Here is a 20,809-nt window from a genome sequence, read left to right as displayed (position 1 = left end):
CTGGCTGTTGCAGCCACCTGGAAAGTGAATCACCAGACAGAAGATCTTCCTCTCTGTCTCTCCTCCTCTCTGTATATTTGCCTTTCCAATAAAAATAAGTAAAATATTTAAAGATCTGAAGGTGATTTGCCTATTTTACATTCAGAAGAATTAATGGTGGTAATCTACTTGGCCCAACCCACACTGAAACAAAACAAAAATCAAAAGTATAAGGAAATATTGTGTATGTTTTATTCAAAAATATATTTTATTTGTGCTGAAGATTTCTTGAAGTGTTTCTCCTGTATATTGAGGTACATTCCTATCACTTATTGATGTCTTTAGAATGATATATTAGGGGTTAAGCTAAATGTTCATATCACCCTAGTTCTTCCTTTAATTTTGTTCCTAGAAATGAGAACTAACAAGGGAAGTGGGACTGCTCTATGGTAAAGTACAAGAAAAGCAGCATTAGCACAGACATGTTAAGAGACTCGGCGGATGGTGACTCAGCTTCAACTTTGCCAGATTTCAGTGCACACTAGGTTTCCAAAGCAGTCATTGAAAGTTTTGCTGAAGGTTTTGTATTTCAGCCTCTGTGTTTCTCTGTGAAAAGCTTTCCTTATTGCCGTCATCTTTTTGACCATCACACTGTGTCGTGTTTGTGACATTTTCAGTGCAATCTTCTAACGAAAAGCTAGACAGATAGGAAAATACTTTTTCCATTAGAAGTTCCTTGAGAGGAGGCATTGGCAAGCTCTTTTTCACGAGGGAATCATCGGAAAACCAATCATCAGTGGCTTCTATACTTTGGCTGTAGTGGGAGCCAGGTGGTAATGTTGAAAAGCTCAGGGTGGCACTGCTGAGGTCTGTAGAGGAGCTACTCTTCGGGGGATCACAAATGGCCTTTTGTGTTGCAAGATGAAGCTCATCTGTAGGATGATCTTGAACTGAAAAAAAAAATCAGATTTATTATGAACATTGAATATTTGTGAACCAAATTTTAATGTAAGGTAACATTCCTTTTTAAAATGCAGATTCTTTAGGATTAAAATGGACAGGGAAAAAGAATAAAGATAATTCTGAGTTGCTGTCATCATCTGTGCAGTTAAACGTATGATTGGGAACTGCAATATTCTCATAATAATCAAGTGTAGAAAATTTTAGCCTAAAGAAAAACTGTTTTCATAGGGGAAAACATCTAATTAGGGTAGACAGCTCAGTTCTGAATGTTTCCTATGGTAAAGAAAACTGCAGAAGGCCGTTGATTTGGACCAGGTCCTACACTGAGCCCAAAGGACCAAACCAACATAAACTTGCATCACGGTAAATGAGCTTTCCTTGGCTGCAGAAGGCCCTGTGTCCAGGTACCTGATTAGGCTGTAAACATGGTAACCAACTGACTGGTTGAGTGATATGGCTGAAGCCAGTTAAGCCTATTTGTCACCTCCATTTTTTCTGTGACTGCTATCTGATCATGATGCTGGTTGGAATTCCCAGAACCAGCTGCAGTTTTAAGAGCAGCCCAATTAGCATAATTTGATTTTTGTTTTGCATTGCTCAAACTGCTAAAATTAATTGAACAATGGACTTTTCCTTGACATCTAGGAGATAATTTATCTGAATTTCTACTTAACATCTAGAAGGTAGGTAGTTTCTTAACTATTTGTAGTTAAATACTATTTTATTTTAAAAGACAACAAGCACAGAATATTTGGTAGCCAATTAGAAGGTCCTATGGATGGCTTTTATAGGCTAAATAACAAACATCTCTGGAGGGCTTTATAATTTACAAAGCATTTTTAACATACTTCCATAGCTCATTTATACTCTCAATGAGTCTTCAAGGTATTAACACTACTTCACAAAAGAAAAAACTAAGACTTGGAGAAATGATCCTTCACAAATGAAATAAAAATGGATTTCAACTCAGATTTTCGTTACTCTAAGTTCCATGCTTTTCTCATTATATTAATTAGGCTGCACATTTGGTATTTAAAATTGTTTGACAAAATATATTTTTTTAAGATTTTTTTTAAATTTGAGAGACAGATTTAAAGAGAAAAAGAGAGAGAGAGAGGGAAGGTCTTCTATCTGCTGGTTCACTCTTTAAATGGCTACAATGGCCAGAGTTGAGCTGATCCAAAGCTGGGAGTCAGAAGTTTCTTTTAGGTCTCTCGTATGGGTGCAAGATCCCAAAGGACTTGGGCCATTCTGTCCTGTTTTCCCAGACAATAATCAGGGAGTTGGAACATAAGAGGGGTAGCTGGGATACCAGATACTCATATGGGATGTCGGCATCACAGGGCGGACGGTTAGCCTGTGTCCCATGGAGCCAGCCTCAGAAAATATCATTTCTATACAATATTTAAAATATGTTTTCTAATGTTTTGCATGCTAATTTGAAAAGCTATTTTGAATATTTTATATTTTATAGTTGGCATTTCTAAAATTATGGTGGGAAATAATGTTTTTTATTTTATTTTATTTTATTTTTATTACAAAGTCAGATATACTGAGAGGAGGAGAGATAGAGAGGAAGTGGAGCTGCCGGGATTAGAACCAGCGGCCATATGGGATCAAGGCGAGGACCTTAGCCACTAGGCCATGCTGCCGAGCCCAGGAAATAATGTTTTGAGATACTGTAATATATGCAATACATAAAGGGTTATAACAAGCCCTCCTGTCTTTTTGACCATCAAGCATTTCTACATGACAAAATGAGTACAAATAAAAATTTAATTTCACATTTTAACTCAAAATAAGACATTGCCAGTTTTGTTTTTCTTTAAAAAGTCCGTTCACATACAAATAAATGCTGCACTTGAATTGGTATGGCTTTTACATAACCAAGTGACATTGCCGATAGCCTCTTAATTCTTGAAAGGTGTAAACTGCTATCAATTGATTAAGATTTGTTGTAATTAACTGTTGAGAGAAACATACCTTTTATACATGTTGCTTCTTGTTTTCTTGGCTCCTCCTATATAAAAGTTATTTGTATTTTAAAAATTGAAAAGTTTTTATGCAATCTTAAAGTATATATTTAATTTACATATCTATGTAATAAATTTTAACACCATAAATCATGCTGGAAAGTAGTTTTTCTTACAACATGAATTTCACCAGAATAAACTGACAGGAAAGAAAAAAAAAAGAGCTGAAAAGTATTTGGGTTGGTCCAAGAAAACAATCTCCAGGACAGTGAATCCAGAAGTTTCGATCAAGATTACTTCTGTCCAATCCCACTAACTTGGATTAGTTAGTGGTCAGAACTAGAGAAGGCTAAAAAGTAATTGGAATTCTTAGGCTTAACTGTTTAAGTTACCACCAGCAAAACATATCTTTACTGATGACCTTTTACACCAATGGGAGTATTCTTTTAAAGCAAATAAGATATCGGTTAGACCACACATACCAGATGTGGTCTGGGAAGTATGTGGTGTAATATTTCTGACTTTAGGGCATCAGAATCACCTGGTGTACTTGTTAAAATATTGATTCTTGGGATGGGCATTGCGGTGTAGGACATTAAGCCATCTCTTACAATGGCTGATATCCCCTAAAGGTACTGGTTCAAATCCTGGCTTCTTCATTTCCAATCCAGCTCCCTACTAGTGGTCTCAGATAGCTGGCCAAGTACTTGGACTCTTGTACCCATGTGGAAGACCCAGATGAAGCTACTGGCTCCCAGCTTTGATCTGGCCCAGAATTGGCCATTGCAACCATTTGGAGAGTGAACCAGCAGATGGAAGATTTCTCTCTCTGTCTCTCCTGCCCCCTGTAACTCCCTTTTAAAACAGTAAGCACATCTTAAAAAAAATTAATTCTTAGCCTTAATATGAGAGTTGTCAATATTAGACCCTCCTGAAACACGTTCTGTGGGAGTAGACTTGGCTGTATGTACTGTAACACACTCTATAAGTGATTCTAATTCAGACTTTCCTTAGATTAACCCATTGTTTAGGATACGGGGGTGAGGATGAAGCTGAAGAAATAAGTCTTCTGTGTTCTGGAGGAGAAGATATTAATGTTCTATGCTGACCAGATTGTCCTCTGTCCCACAAAATGCTTGCTCAGGAGACATACATGTGTTTCAACACATTTTTCTCAAAGCCAACCTGTCCTTTCCTTAAAATTAAAAAAAAAAAATTCAGTTTTATTTGAAGGGAAAATTTGTAGCGAAAGAGGGAGAGATTTACACAGAGAGATCTTCGCTGTTCACTCCCCGAATGGCCACCAATGGCCAGAGCTGAGTTGCTCCGATGCCAGTCTCCAGAAGCTTCCTCTGGGTCCCCCACATGAGTGTAGAGGCCCAAGAACCTAAGCCATCCTCCACTGCTTTCCCAGGCCATAAGCAAGGAACTGGATTGGGAGTGGAGCTGGACTGGGCTAAGCTATAGCACCCACTCATGAGAGCTGTGACTGGGGACAAGCTGGGATGAGCCAGCTATAGTACCTGCTGGTGAGTACAAGACTGGGGGTGGGCCATTCCAGGCTGGGCCGTAGCACCTGTCAGCAAGTGCAAGATCCGGGGCTTAGATCAGAACAGGGGAACTCTGGGAACTCTCCAGAAAGGCTGCAGCTCCCACAAGGCTATAGCACCCATCAACATGTGTATGGGTTGATTCTGGGGACAGGCCAGGATGAGCAACATTGCACACCCATGGATGTGCACAAGAGCCAGATGGGATGTAAAATGTGATGGGCTAGGCCACAGCACCTGCCAGTGTACGTGAGAGCTGGGCTTGTGGCAGGCTGGGTTAGGCTGCAGCACCAGCCTCTTGACATGAGAGATGGTCCTGGGGCTGGGACAAAACTGACCAGGCATCTGCAATTGCCACCATGTGCTGGTACATGTAATGGACTGAACCAGACACTGTACCAGCTGGTGCACACGAGAGTCAAGTCTGAGGACACCCCAGGAGAAGTTTCAGAGGAGACTCCCCAACTAGACTGCTGGAATCAAACCTCAGCCACAAAGTAAACCACAAGAAATGTCATCTGACTTTGGAGTTCATGTTTCAGGGTTGGGCCTCCTCAGTTGCTGATGCCTGTGTAATAGAGAGCATACCCAGATGCATAGAAAAAAATGTGACAGTCAACTCATCTAAACTAGTAGAGAACATTGAGTGCCTCATCAAATGATGGAAAAGCAGAGTGGGTTGAACAGCTCTCCTGGCCAGGCTTCACAGCAAATGTCTAGGTCTGTGGATACACAGAAGTACACCTGGTCAGCCTGTAGGCCTTAGATTTTTCTCAACCCTTGAGCAGTGAAGCTGATGGCATCTCAGAATTGTCAAGCCGTTCGAGCAGCACTCAGAACATTCTTCTTCACATTGGGATCTCTAAGGTGATCGCTTCTCGGCCTTTTGGCTAAGATCAAGTGTGGGGATCTCTAAGGTGTTATCAAATGACTGTCTCCATCCCCAGGCACTGATGTAGTTTGACAGCAAGAAATGGATCCCCCTAATCTTCTTCCTCACCCCCACCCCACAGACACAGCAGAAAGAAAGAAAAAAAAAAGGACTGAAGCATTTATCTCACCCACCTTCTGCCACATCTCAGTCCTCCCAACCTCCCAACTCCAATCAGAGAGGCCCACATGGGTACGCATGCCTCGTAACTATACAACATTAAAAATAAAATCAAAAAAATTTTAAATGGTGCTATATATTAGTAAGGAAGGAAAGATTCAATGGAGGAAACATATTACAAAGACAAAGAAGCAATCTTGAAGGAGTTCTCACTGATCGAATCTTTAAAATTTGAGGATTGAAATAATAGTAGTGAAACAGCATGACCTGCTAAATACAAATAGAGATGCTTGAGTTATATTAAAATAAACCATGTGAGGGAGAAAGGGGAGAATCTTCCTTACAGCACAAGGCCAAGTTACAGGGGTAGATTCGGAATAATTATTTTGCTATAGTTTATTAAAGACTAGTTTAAACAAAAATAATTTCTATAGTTAGAAAGTAAGGTTTGGGGAGCGATGCAATGGCTCAAAGGCTATCCTTCGCCTATAAGCACCAGTATCCCATATGAGTGCTAGTTCCAGCTCTGGCTGCTCCACTTCCAATTCAGCTCCCTGCTTGTGGCCTGGGAAAGCAGAAGAGAGTGGCCAAAAGTCTTGGACCCCTGAATCCACGTGGGAGACCTGGAAGAAGCTCCTGATCCCTGGCTTCAAATCACCTCAGTTCTGGCCATTGCTGTACAAGTAAGAGTAAACCAGCAGATGGAAGATCTTTTGGACTCTCCTTCTCTCTATAAAATCTGCCTTTCCAATAAAAATAAATCTTTTTAAAAAGTAAGTTAGTTTTGATAAAGGGAAGACTATTTGCATAATCTCAGTGTCAGCACACAGGCTGCTTAATTCAGGGGGAAAAAAGGAAGAATTCAGTGGGAACGAAGGTACACTATCTTGACTGTGCAATCAAACTGAAATCACGAATTAAGAACAGTTATTATATGCCTTCAGATAGAAAACTTCAAAGTGAGGAACAGTTTATTCACAGAGTCATCGCTCATATTCTAAAAGAGAAAGAGGAGTTGAGGAACTGTCTTTGGATCTAAAAAGACTGAACAGACATGGCCGCTAAATACAGATGTGATTCTGAGCTGGATCATGAACTAGAGGGAAGAAGTTCTATAAAGAAAATCATTGGGGTTTAGTGGCTAAAGTCCTTGCCTTGCATGTGCCAGGATCCCATATGGGTGTTGGTTCGTGATGGGCACTGCTTCATGTCCCTGCAACCGTATTTCCCATCCAGCTCCCTGCTTGTGGCCTGGGAAGGCAGTGGAGGACAGCCCAAAGCCTTGGGAATCTGCACCCATGTAAGAGACCTGGAAAAGGCTCCAGGCTCCTGACTTTTGATTGGCGTAACTCCAGCCTTTGTGGCAACTTTGGGAGTGACTCAGCAGACAGAAGTTCTTACTCTCTGTCTCTCCTCTCTGTATATCTGACTTCCAATAAAAATAAATAAATCTTTTTTAAAAAAAGAAAATCATTGGAAAAAAGACAAAAAACAACTGTAGACTATTAAAATATTAAATAAATACTAGATTTACTGAATTTTAAAAGCACCCTGTAGTTACATAAGAGAGTTTCCCAATACTTAGGATATACACCAAGTGTAAAAGAAAAAAAAAAGATGTAAATGAACGTCATACCAAAAAATATACACAAATGTCAAGTAATCAAATGAAAAGGTGCTTAAACATCACATAGCACTAAAGAAACACAGTCTATAGTAAGAAGATCCCATTAGATATCTATTAGGGTCAAATGGTGCAGGTCCCAAACACTGACACCACCAAATGTTGGGGAGGATGTGGAGTAAGAAATACTCCATCCATTGCTAGTCAGAATGCAAACTGATAAAACCACAAGGGACATAGATTCGTAGGCAGTTTCTTATGCCATTGCACATATCCTTACTGTAGGCGGCAACGATGTGTTCTTTGGTATTTACCTTGATGAGCTGAAAATGACTCATGTCTATACAAACATATATGGAAGCTTTATTTATAATCACCAAAACTTGCAAGCAATGCAGAGTTTCTTCCACAGCGAGTGAAACAAACTGTGGTGTAGCTATCCAATGTTATTGAGCACTCAAAAATGGGCTATCAAGTTCATGAAGGAATCATAAATGAACATTTTTAAGTGAAAGAAACCAACCTAAAAAGGCTATGTGTTACATGATTACAATTACATGACATTCTGAAAAAAGCAAAAATATTGGAAACAAAAAAGCAATCAGGATTTGCCTGGGGTTAAAGTGCAGGGATTTAGGCACTGGAGCAGCTGGAAGGATTTGGGGGCTAGTAAAATGACTGTTTTGGTGGTGATACTATAAGCACATATCTCAGAGCATGCCCCACATCCGGGACTTGGGGTGGGCGGGAAACCGGGTGGGGCTTCTCCCTCAATATCCCCTTTTACCTCAGACACATGATGGAAACAATATGGACATAATAGCATTGCCCACCTCCCTATCCCCCTGAACCTTTTTTTTTTTTTCTTTTTTCTTCTCTTTCTTGATTTTCCTTCAACTATAGTTAACTATGTAAAGATTGTCAACAACAATACAATAAAATGGATTATTAAAAAAAAAAAAATGGGGTTACTTGTCAGTTTGTCTCAGAACATATCCTACACCAAGAGTGTAAAGTGTGGATTTTGGATTATGTGTCAATGTGAGTTTATCAATTCTTAAAAGGACACTGGAGAAGGATGCTGACAGTGCGGTGGAAGGTGCATGTGTGGGGGCAGGGATCTATGGGACTTTCATTTTTGGAACACTTCTGCATGTCTTAAGGGGGATGTATATTAATACAGCTATTTTGGAAAATAATTTTAAATGATCTATCAGTGTTTGTCACATACCTCCTCTATAGTGCAGCAATTCCCTAGGAAATATAATATTAATAGAAGTTTCCTGAGAAAGCAAGTATAACCACCCAGGTGTTGGTCACATAACATCTGACAGAAGCCAAATAACAGGGCCTGGTGCGGTAGCCTAGTGGCTAAAGTCCTCACCTTGCTTGCTCCGGGATCCCTTATAGCTGTTGGTCCTAATCCTGGCATCCCTGCTTCCCATTCTGCTCCCTGCCTGTGGCCTGGGAAAGCAGTTGGTGGTGGTCCAAAGCCTTGGGACCCTGCATCCACATGGGAGACCTGCAAGAACCTCCTGGCTTCAGATCAGTGAAGCTCCGGCCGTTGAGGCCAGCTGGGGAGTGAATCAATGGATGGAAGACTTCCTCTCTGTCTCTCCTCCTGTCTGTATATCCACCTTTCCAATAAAAATAAATGCATCTTAAAAAAAAAGAAGCCAAATAACAATAACAGCAACAATAATGAAATTGGCTATGTGCTTTGAATCTCAGAAATATAACACTGCATAAAAAAGGAAATTAGATATGAAGTTCAAAAACATACAATATTAATGTCTATTTAAATTCACATGGTAAATTGTAAATATTAAAATATTCCATTTATAATTCTTTAAATTGTGTATGTGCTTATTCTTCTGTGTGAAATGTTTCTCAATAAAATATTTTATAAAAAGGCAAGGCATAGCTCTTAAGTGTATTAAATCACAATTTTATTGTAATTTTCATCCCCCTGCCATGGCAGAGACAGAAACTGAGACAGAAAGAAAGCATCGTGCCTGAGGTTAGCATTACTTTATCTTTTTACATATCCTTGTTCCTATCATTGGCTATTAAAAATCCCAAATAATAACCTTAAAAAGGTAGGGAATGCTGTTATTTACAGCACCATGGATGCATATTATGTTAATGAAATAAGAGCCACACTCGGAAAGATGAATATCACATGGTCTTACTTGTACTTGTAATCTAAATAAACTGAACTCAAAGAAGTACAGTGTAGAATGGCAGATGCTAGGGGTTGGGGTGGGGTGGGAACAGCTCAAGAAACGTATCACACAATCTAGTGACTATAATCAATACAATATATTCTTGAAAACTCTAAAGAGTAGATTTTAAGTGTTCTGGCTATAAGAAAAGTGTTTAAGGCAATGTCTATTAACTACTCAATTTAGTAACTCCACAAACTATATGCATTTCAAAACTTCATGTTGACATGTTTTATAGATTTTTACAGGTTTTGTAAATTAAAGAATTAAGAACAGAATTCTGAATCCCAAATAATATCTTGTGTTTGCTTGTATAATGTACATTGTATCTTTCCCTCACACTGTAAACTTCATGAAAGTAAACTCCATAAAACTCATTCACTCATCACCAAATTCCCAATTTCCTAAAACAGTTCTTGGCATACAAGGGGGACTTCATAAAATTCTTGAAGAATCTAGACTATAACTTTTTAATACCATTTTCCACAATACTTTTGAAGCTCCTCCACTTATTTGTTAATTGAATAATAAAAACAAAGTTAATTTAAATTGCCCTCATGATATTTTTATACTTGTCTATTTGTATGTATCTTCCATTAAACATGAGGATATCACTAAATCACTAGTACCTAGTGCAATGCCTAACATATGATGGGTTCTCAATATCAAGGAGGTAGACCAGAAGTGGCGCAGCCTGGACACAAGCAAGTGGCCATTTGAAAGTGGAGGACTAGCCTATTGAGTCACGGTGCCAGTCCCAACTTGAGTTCAATTCTTAAGATGTGTAGTAAAACTTTGACATCAGTTAGTCACTACCAATGCCATAGAATCACTAAAGCATTTGTTTTGCTTAGGGATATCACAGTTTTAAATTTCTACTGATCTCTATGTTGTTTCACTTTGACACATAACACTATTTTGACACCATATGGCACATTTAACAGTGTGTCCATTTTTCTCACTTGTGATACAGAAGTTATGTAAGGGCTGTATCTTAGAACTCCCAACAGGAGCACCCAATACTTTGAATACCACAATGATTTAATATATTCTTGTTAAACTGAATTTCATTAGTTTATTTGAATGAGTTATTTGAATATTTCTCATTCCCAAATTTCTTTGACAGGCCTGATAATTGTGTGTTCTGTTTTTCCACAAAAAATGACAAATTTCAGAATAAATTTAAATTACCATAAAATAATCGTGAAGTAATAAGAGAGTTTCCATATATCCCTCACCTCATTTCACCTGTTAATAATATCTTGTATTATTGCCTGTCACAATTAATGAGTCTCTGAATTCCAAGAGAAGCCAACTCCAATACTTTTTAAACTATTCCAAGGTACGGAAAATTACAGAACTTTTTTTTTTTAATGAGGCCAGCATCCCTCTGACATCAAAAACAAGCAAAGACAACACAAAAATGAAAACTACAGACCAATATGTTTGATGAACATACATGCAAACATTTCAACAAAATATTAGCAAATTAAATCCAGCAATATATCAATACATAATGATCAGTTTTTCTTATGCTATTTAGCTTCATTCCTAATAACAGTGACTATGGAGAATGCGGGTTCTTGAGCTAACGATGCAGAGAAACAACCACAGAACATAATATATGTTTCTTAGTTTTTCTATAGTATAAACTTTAATCAGTTTTGGCAATTTCTACTTAGAGCTGTATTAATCTCTCAAACTAGAAATAGCATGTGTTCTGTTCATTAAATTTAAAAATGACAAGCTAATGACACAGTATCAAAAGAACTTATTTAGAAAGATTGCTATGAAATATGTTCTACCTGCAATTGGAATCTTCCAGTATGAAAGTTTCGAGAAATAAAAACACACTGTGAATGAGATTTAATCTTTGACGACCTTTGCATGCATTTCTCGTCAGCTGCTTTAAATTTGGAATTTTGAAATATTTCTCTGAAATAAAAACATTTTATAGGGGTTATTAATAACCATGAGTTATAAACCAATTGAAATTATTCTGATATGTATATACCAAAGCTTCAAGAAAGATGCTGCAACATTTGTGGAGTGAACCAGTGAATGAAAGGCCTTTCTCTCTCTCTGCCTTTCAAATAAATAAATAAATCTTTCTTCTTCCATTTTTTCAAGCAATGAGGAGTTCTTTAAAATACAGTGAGGGGAAGGAGAAGAGCAGGGTGACTTGATCATATTTGCATTCTGAAAGATTTGTAGAAGAGATCAAATGAGTACAACAGTGAAGGGAAGGGGTCAATTATGACTCCGACTGTAATGGTCTATATGGGGGATAGTGATAACTAGGATTGGGAGTTGACAGTGGTAATGGAGAGAAATTAATAGATATAAGAAAATTATGAAATAAAACAAATAGAGTTTGGTGATAATTCAAATTTAGTGAGAATAGGAAAGAGCAAAGGAGACATCAAGCATATCTTACATTTTTAGGACAGAAAAAATTTGACTCCATATCCTTCTTGACTTATATTGCTCCATTTATTAGCAATTTCTCACTAACACATAAAAACTTCCTGCAAGTGATTCAGATAGAAGGTGGGGAGTGAGGCCTGGAAAAAAGAAGCATGAAGGAAAGTTCTAGAGTGACAGAAAAGTTTGATATCTTGACTGGGTGGTAGTTCTATCAGTATATTATTTGTTGGGGTTCACCATAAGACATTTAAGATCTATAAACTATATTATATGTCAGTTAAATTCCAATTTTAAGGAGGCATTTAAACAGCATAATTTAACTTTGGTAGGCATCATAATCTTTAAGACGGGGATAATAGTACTTCTACTTCATACGGCTAAGTCTAAAGGAGGCAACATACAAAACAGAACAGTGTCTATCATATTGGTCACTGAATGCCATGTTAATTAACTTCATGATGTTGTTAATTTCGATGTTTCTTCCTGTTGTTGAAGTTATGTAATAACATCTAATTGGAGGGGATGATATTCTTCCAGCTCTACTTTCAGACAAAGGATGGTCTTCCAATGAAACTGTTGAATTTATCTGGACAATGAGATGCTGGACTCTCCGCATGGTCCATGCCCGCAATGATGGAATCATGACTAATTATGAACTGTACCACTCTAACAATATGGAGGAATTCAATATGGGGGGAGGGTTTGGGGAGGGGCTGGGGGAATCCCAGAGCCTATGAAACTGTGTCATAAAATATATAAAAAGTAAATGTTAGCTATCATGATAATTGTACCATTCGTCTGTTTAAAACTTCCCAATGACCCAAGTATTAAAATCTAAACTCCAATTTCCAGTCTACAAATTTCTGTGTGATCCAGCCCTTAACTTGCTTCTTCAATCTCATGATAGAAACTCATTGCAAATTATTCCCACTGATCTTTGTGTGTCAAGATCATTCTCATTGCATGAGTCTTCAACTTGCACCCTGTATGCTTTGCAGTTTAGATCTCCATATATCTGGCTGCTGCTTTTAACTCAGGTCTCAGATTAAGCACGCCCTACTTGTTCAGCATTCCCTGACCACTTGATTTATTTGTCCAGTATCTGTAAGTGTATGAAACATGAACTTTATCTGACTTGTTCACAGTTGTATCTTCAATAACTGTGAGCATACACTAAATATCGGTTGGAGGAACAAATTAGTGAATAACCTCAAGATTTCTGAGTTATAAATGTGAATGGGTAGGTAGTAAGTGCCCATGGGATGGGACAGGGAACACTAGAAGATAATGAGAAGATCATGTGAAAATGCACGCTTTATAAACTGATAATACACATATTGAATTGATTAAATGAATAGAAACACCAGCTTTTAGAGTTGAAAAGAACTATTGTCAATCTTTTTTTTTCTGATTTTGGAAAGAGATTATTATAGATCATACAGAGCATTCTGTTAGCTACATTCTTATTTTAAAAAATTTATTTATTTGAAAGGTACAGTTAGAGAGAGAGAGAATCTTCCATTTGATGATTCATTCCCCAAATGGCCTCCAAAATCTGGGGCTGGACCAGACTGATACCAACCGAGAGCTGAAACTCTGTCAGATCTCCTCCCATGTGGGTGCAGGGACATCAAGCAATTGGACCATCTGTCATTGATCTTCCAGGCATGTTCCAGGGAAGTGGTATGGAATTTGAGCAGCCAGGATTTGAACCAGTGCTCATACGGGATCCTGGCATTAACAGGCAGCTTAACCTGCTGCACACAATGCCAGCCCAGCCATTTTGTTAAACAGCTCCTAAAGAAACTATGTCTTTCTCTTTCAGTAGTATGTTCAGTGTTTCAAATGCTTTTCACTTATTTGATAGAAAGGAAAGAGAGGGAAAAGGAGAAGGAGCAAGAGAACACAGAAATCTTCCATCTGCTTGTTCACTGGCTGATCGCCCAATCAGGGTTGCGGGGTGAGGGGAGGGTGGGGAAGGTAAAGGGCTGGAGCCAGGAACCTAGAAAACGGTCCAGACTTCCCTCATGGGTGCCAGAGACCTAATTAATTAGCCATTATTTGCAGCCTCCCAGAGTCTGCTGAAGCTGAAACAGGACTAGAGCTTCAACTTGGACCCAGGCATTCCCATTTTGGATATTGGCATCCTCACTTGGCGTCTTAACCACCAGGCCAAATGCCTCCCTCATCTTTCAGTAATCTACATTACATCTTTCAACCTCTACATTAAAAATTGAACTTTTAAAATTATATAGCCTTCTAATCAAATCCCTGTCATGTAAAATATAGAGTTAGTCTTGTCATTCCTCAAAATTTTGATGCATAAAGATTGCTATTACATGGAGGTGCTTAAAACGATTTAAAAATTTTTCTCACCAAAATAGACTTACCTGTTAATTCATTTTCCTAAAGTTTTTGTTTTTCCTTAAAGTACCTCATAGTATTCTAGGTCTTCTCCTTTCAGGCTAGTTAAAATTTATACTGCATCTAACACCAAATCCCAAATTACAGAATCAGTATTACTATTTATTTAAGTTTGATACCACTTGATAAAGTCCTTCACTGGATTTTTAAAAGAAAAAAAAAACCAGTTGAACAAAAATTTGAGTAAATCTTACCTTCGTTTGCAAATCAGAAACCACAAAGCTGATGCTAAAGCAAAGAAGCCGATTCCCAAACTAACAGCACCAGCAGCCAGAAAGTAGGTTAACTGGTTAAAAAAACCTATACAAATAAATTACAAAAGATAATTTTGCACATGTGTTTTCATTCTCTAGATAAAATTACATAATTTAAAAAATATTATTGTTATGACATTAGCCAGGACAGACCTGATTTCTGATCATATGCAATGTTAATACACTTTAGGATCCTTTTTGGGGGAATCACACACAGCCTCCTACAAATTTAAGCCCCAAGGCACATTTTTCAAAAAGATTTATTTATTTTTGTTGGAAAGTCAGATTTACAGAGAGGAGAAGAGACAGAGAGGAAGATCTTCTGTTCGCTGAGTCATTCCCCAAGTGGCCACAACGGCCGGAGCTGAGCTGACCCAAAGCCAGGAGCCTGGAGGTTCTTGCAGGTCTCCCATGTGGGTGCAGGGTCCAAGGCTTTGGGCCATCCTGGACTGCTTTCCCAGGCCAGAAGCAGAGCTGGATGGGGAAGTGGGGCCACCGGGACATGAACCGGCGCCCATAAGGCAAGGATTCAGCCGCTAGGTACTGCGCTGGGCCCCCAAGGCACATTTCTTTGACCAAACTAGGATCTGAAACCTGGCTTTTTGTTTTTGTATAGCTGTCGCCTGCTTCTTTCTTGGTCTGGTTTTCTTCTTTTTCAGTGCAGCTGTGTTATTTCTCTAGTAGCGACCCTGGCAGTCCTCCAACATAAGGGACTGTTAAGATTTACATTATCAGTCACTATAAGAAGGTAAGAAAGGGTAATAAAGTAAGATTTTGAGGAACTTCTAAGGTCTTAGAAATTTTTAAAAGTTGTTTATCTCAAGAACTGTAAAATACCACAGAAGCTAAATGAAAGCAATACAAAGTAACAGCATATCATAAATCTTATAACTGGAAAAGCTTAAAGGAATTATGTAGTGCTAACCTTCCATTTAATCAATAGTAAAATTGAGGCCCATGTAAGAAAAGCAGTTGAACTGAGTTGTGCAGTAAATTAAAGCAAATGTTCTCTTTCTGTTCTCCTGGCCCTGTTATGAATCATTTTAATACTGGTAAGTATTAAGTGTCAAAAGAGTTAAGAATAAAGAAAAGAATCCAGCAATCCAGCAACTCTTCATAAAGATTTTGAAATCTGCCACTTAAGCAGATAGCAAAATTTAGAAAGCTTTCACAGAAAGCAACGTAGAAACTAGGAAGATTCCTAAGATCACTAAGCAGTACAGTATTTGGGGGAAAGGATAAAGAATAATAAAACTAGTTTAGAATGTATTTTTGTAGAAGAATATATTATACAGTTCCACTAGGATATGACATACTAAAGATTTTGTTGTTATTTCCTAACTGATTTCTAACATTAAGATAGTGCCTCTCAAATTTTGTGTTTTTAGTTCAGGAATTAATTAAGGAGAATAAAAAAGTTATATAAGATTCTCAAGGTGATATGTTTAAAACAAAAATCCAAACAACTCAAATTAGGAAAGCCAAATGAGCTTATACATATAAGAACATAGTATTTTTACTTAATGCAAAGTTTCTCAGCATCAATATTATTTTTTTTTTTGACAGATGATGTGTATTGCACCAATGATAGCTGCAGACGCTACCAGATGTGCCATTTGTGGAACAGTGGTCCTACTCAGAGCCACTGATAAGGTGGCATAAGGAAATATCACATACTATTGAATGATAAAACATGATAGGTAAAATATGTACTAAAAAGAAAGTTCTCTTCAAATATGAGAATCTTTATGAACAAAATAAGAAAAGTAACAGAAAAATTTGTAGTGGCTATAATATACATTGGGCGCTGAGATCCAGAAGCAGCAACAAGTTGGTATGTAAGTGAAATGGATAGCTCAAAATTATGTGTTAGAAAACAAGGTTAAAAAATAATAGACTCAGTATTCCAAATTACAAGTTGGAAAAGATCAGCAAAATAAACCCCAAAAAATGTAGAGGAAGCAAATAGGAACAGGAATTACTTAAATAAAAGCAAAAATTTTGGTAATGACTAGTAAAACTGACAAATCTCTACCAAAATTAGTCAAACTAAAAAAATTAAAAGCTTGCTTTGTGGCTCAGTGGGTAGAGCTGCCTACAATGTTTGCATCTCATATGGGTAACAGTTTGAGTTCCTGTTGCTGTACTTCAGTTCAGTGCTTGCTCAAGGTGGGAGATTTGGATGAAGCTCCTGGCTTTGTCTGGCCCAGCTCTGACAGTTTCAGCCATTTGGGGAGTGAACCTGGATGGAAGATATCTCTCTTTCTCTCTCTCTCTGTCTCTGCTTCTGCTGTCCAGATAATGAAATCTTTTATAAACAGCAAAAAAACAAAAACAAAAACAAAAAAAACAACAAAACAAAAACCAGAAAACAAAAAACATGGGAACATATTAACAAAGATGAAAGAACATTGTCATCATTACAGCAGAGATTAAAACAAGAAAACACCTTCAATAAATTTATGCTTATTTCAAGGCTTACATAAAACATATAGTAAAAATGTGTTTTACAAAAAGTGACTCAGAAAGAGACAGAAAACTGAAATAGTCATGTATACATTAAAATGAATTTCCCCCAAAGAAAATAACAGGTCCCAACAACTTAAATTTCTACTGGATATCCATGATTCAAGTATTACTTGTCTTACACAAGTTCCTCCAGAAAAATGAAAGAGTTTGTTAACTGCTTGTTCAAATATATTTCCTCTTCTTCCCAGGTAAAAAGCTAGGCTACATAACCAGGTCTCCCTTACCATTAGATGAAGCCATGTGATTGAGTTCTAACCAATGGAATCTGAATGGAAGTGATGTCATAAAAACCTTCCAAGCACTTTTCTCCATGCTCATTCTCCATTAGGCTAACGGATGGACGTCGCCAGGAATAACCTGGAAGCCACTATCAATCTACAGGCTCTGGTTGATATTTCCAAAAGATTCAATCCAACAGCAACAGTCTACACATTCATGTCAAGTATGCAGGGTCCGTTCTCCAATATAGAAAAGTAGGTGAAAACTATTGTTAACTTATAAATAAATAATACATTTCTTTTCAAAATTATTTGAAAGGCAGAGTGGAAGACAGAGAAAAAGAAAGAGACAGAAAGAGATCTTCCACCCACTGGTTCACTTCCCAAATCGGCTGCGAGCAAGGAGCCAGCAATCAGGTCTCCCATGCAGCTGTAAGGGTCCAAGCAGTCGATCCGGCACTCCAACATGGGATACTGATACCACAGGCGACACTTAAGCCCCGTTGTGCCACAACTTGGGCCCTTCAAATAGCACACTTCAGAATAATATGTAAATACAAAGGAAACCTCATGGGAAAAGAAAATATTTTCTTTTTTTACATAATTTTTTAAAATATATTTTAGCAGGGCAGGAACAGGGTGGAGGTGGTGGAGAGAAGAAGGGGAAGGGGAGGGGGGAAGGGAGGCAGGAAGAAGAGAGAGAGAGCGAGCGAGCTGTTGGAGAGGCGAAGAGCAAAAGGGGAAGGGGACAGAGGGTGGAGGAAGAGCCAGAAAGTATTTTCAACAAGTAAAATTAAAATGCAATGTTTTAATCAGTACTTAGGGAGCACAATCTACCATTTTCTTCAGTTTTTACCATTAGAGATCCATTAGTATATTATTTTATCAAAAACTTATTTAAAAAAAGCTATTGATGGATGATAGACCTAGATTCCATAATCTAACAGCTTTCTTTGACCACCAGAAAGGCTTGGGAAATAGCTGTTTCTCTGGCAACACCTGTTGTGTTTAAAGTAAATTACATTTGATGAATTACACTGATCTTTGGTCAGTTCTAGAAATCCCTACAGGTACTCTTTTTTTTTTTTAATTATTTTTTATTTAGCTTCATTAATTACATTGTATTATGTGACACAGTTACATAGATACTTGGGTTCTCCCCACCCCTCCCCAAACCCTCCCACCATGGTGGATTCCTCCACCTTGTTGCATAACCACAGCTCAAGTTCAGTTGAGATTCCCCCATTGCAAGCGTATACCATAGAGTCCAGCATCTTATTGTCCAGTCAAGTTCAACGGCTTCTTAGGTATACCCTCTCTGGTCTGAAGACAGAGCCAGCAGAGTATCATCCCAGTCAATTGAAAGCTCCAACATACCATCAGCAAAAATTTGCATCATTATGGAATTAATTGACATACCTACAGGTACTCTTAACTGTCTCCATGGGATCAGGTTTTCAACCCATTTATCACCATTCTTAATATTAGACCTCATTTCAGGCTCTGTCAAGCATGAATTTCTTCTCACATTTAAAAATGTTATAAACCTTTAGAGGTACAGCCATTACAGAAAGTTTCAACATGTGTAAAACAAGATGATATTTTAACCTTCTTTGCTCTATTTATTCTTAAATAACTAACTTGCATAAAGAGAGGGATTTAATGTGGCAGTTTGGACTCTGCTTAGGATGCCCACATCTCATATAGGAGGGCCTGGCCAGGGGCAGTTGTCCTCTGGCCAGCTACCGGGACTTCTGATATCAGCTTATACATGCGCAATGGTAGGACTTCTGATATCAGTAAATACGTGCAAAGGGAGAACAGCAGATAATGGCTTAAACAGTTGGGTTTTTGCCAGCCACAGTAAAGCTCTGGACTGAGTTCCTGGCTTCCTGCTTTGGCCCCCGCAAGGCGTTGGTGGCATTTGGGGATTGAACCAGGAGATGAGAGATGTCTGTTTCGCTCTGTCTTCTCTCTTGCTCTCTCATGTTTTTCTGGCTTTCAGATGAAGCTAATAAATTTTTAAAATTAACTTTTTGCACAAACAGGTTAAGAAACAGTACATTTGTCGTAATATATTTATTGGCAATGCATTTGACATATTATCAAATAGTCTCGAAATGAAATTCTGCAAATCAAATTTTTTTCCTATCAAGGAGAATTACATAACTGATGCATTTCCTCTCCCATTTTGATTTCTAAGACACTCAGAGTTAAGTTTTAGGCAAATGTACTTACTATGTGATTTTCTGTTTTAAAAAATATTTTCCAATACTGGCCCTTCACTTCATATTACATTTTTGAATGTGTCCCAGTTATAAAGCCTTATAAGTTCTGTTACACTCCTGGCATAAAGAATATCATGTCTTTAAGCTAATGTCCTTACATACCATACCAAAAAAAGCAGATTAATATCAATTATGCTAAAATTAGTGTTTCTGTTTATGGGAAGTACTTTCTATTTTCAAGATGAATAACACTGGGTATTCTTTTTCTTGAAGATTTTTCTGTGGCCGGTGTGATAGCCTAGTGGCTAATGTCCTCGCCTCGCATGCCTAGGACCCCATATAGGCGCCAGTTTGTGTCCCAGCTGCTGTACTTCCCATCCAACTCCTTGTTTGTGGAATGGGAAAACAATAGAGGATGGCCCAAAGTCTTGAGACTCTGCACCCATATGGGAGACCTGGAAGAATCTCCTGGCTCCTGGCTTCAGATCAGCTTAGCTCTGGCCATTGTGGCCATTTGAGGAATTGACCAGCAAGACAGAAGATCTTTTTATCTGTCTCATCTTCTCTTTAAATATTTGCCTCTCCTGTAAAAATAAATTCATTTGGACATCAGAGTTACAGGGTGGGGGGAGGGTGAACCTTCCATCCACGGATTCACTCCCCCAGATGGCTGCAGTGGCTGAGGCAGGGACCCAGAGCACCCTCCAGGTTCTCGTGGGTGGCAGGGGCCCAAACACTTGGACCATTTCCCACTGCTTTCCCAAGGACATTAGGAGATGCTGGCGTTGCAGAGATCTGATCTTTTGTGCCACAACATCAGCCTCTCTAATGCTAAGTAATTTCATTCCATCCATCAGTGCTTTCAAGTTATGTGTGGGTAAGCTAAATAGGTAACAATCAGATGGGAAGACATTGTAGGAAAGGCTTTATGATAAACACCAAACTGTAAACAGTAAGGTCTTAATTAAGAAATACACTTCAAGGCAGAACAATCTGGTCTATGTGCAGTAGCAAAAACAATAGCAGCAACAAACAAAAAAATTCTCTGCTGTTTAAATACAAAAGAAAAGAAAATTGCCATTGCACGTAATTTTCAGACTTACGCTTGTTTCTCTCTTCCTCTCTCTCTTACAAGATGCACCAGCTTTAGTAGAATCGGTACCACCCTTCGAAGCAGAGTTGAATTCTGCTTCTGCTTCTGCTTTTTCGTGTCTGCCTCAGGCAGGGAGATTTGGGGAAGACTATACGAGTGAATAATGAAAAAAAAAAGGCCACTGAAAGCTGCAAAGAATGATCAAATATGTTATTATTCATCTCAGGAGAATAAATGTCAACCTCATTGACTCTCAAAGCATTCCACCTCC

General features: G+C 38.2%; 1 protein-coding gene across 1 annotated transcript; it reads right to left on the bottom strand.

Moving 5' to 3' along the window:
* Nucleotides 1-209: 209 nt before the first annotated feature.
* Nucleotides 210-17,273, bottom strand: C2H1orf185 (chromosome 2 C1orf185 homolog). Its single transcript, XM_012928021.3, has 5 exons — nucleotides 17,224-17,273; nucleotides 14,411-14,516; nucleotides 11,171-11,300; nucleotides 2,926-2,962; nucleotides 210-929 (listed from the first exon to the last, which is right to left on the bottom strand). Exons 1-5 carry the CDS (start codon nucleotides 17,237-17,239, stop codon nucleotides 538-540), a joined length of 681 nt encoding a protein of 226 aa, XP_012783475.2. The 5' UTR covers nucleotides 17,240-17,273; the 3' UTR covers nucleotides 210-537.
* Between the last annotated feature and the right edge of the window lie 3,536 nt (nucleotides 17,274-20,809).

This window comes from Ochotona princeps, chromosome 2, assembly GCF_030435755.1.
Source record: "Ochotona princeps isolate mOchPri1 chromosome 2, mOchPri1.hap1, whole genome shotgun sequence".
NCBI lineage: Eukaryota > Metazoa > Chordata > Mammalia > Lagomorpha > Ochotonidae > Ochotona > Ochotona princeps.
The sequence above is the reverse complement of the archived record's forward strand: the minus strand, read 5'-3'. Positions and strand labels throughout refer to the sequence as shown.

Excerpts from the sequence above, each read along its gene's own strand:
- C2H1orf185 (XM_012928021.3), bottom strand. Across the intron at positions 2,963-11,170 it reads CTGGAAGATTCCAATTGCAG|GAGGAGCCAAGAAAACAAGA; the intron begins GTAGAACATATT and ends ACTTTTATATAG. Across the intron at positions 930-2,925 it reads AGAAGCAACATGTATAAAAG|TTCAAGATCATCCTACAGAT; the intron begins GTATGTTTCTCT and ends TTTTTTTTTCAG.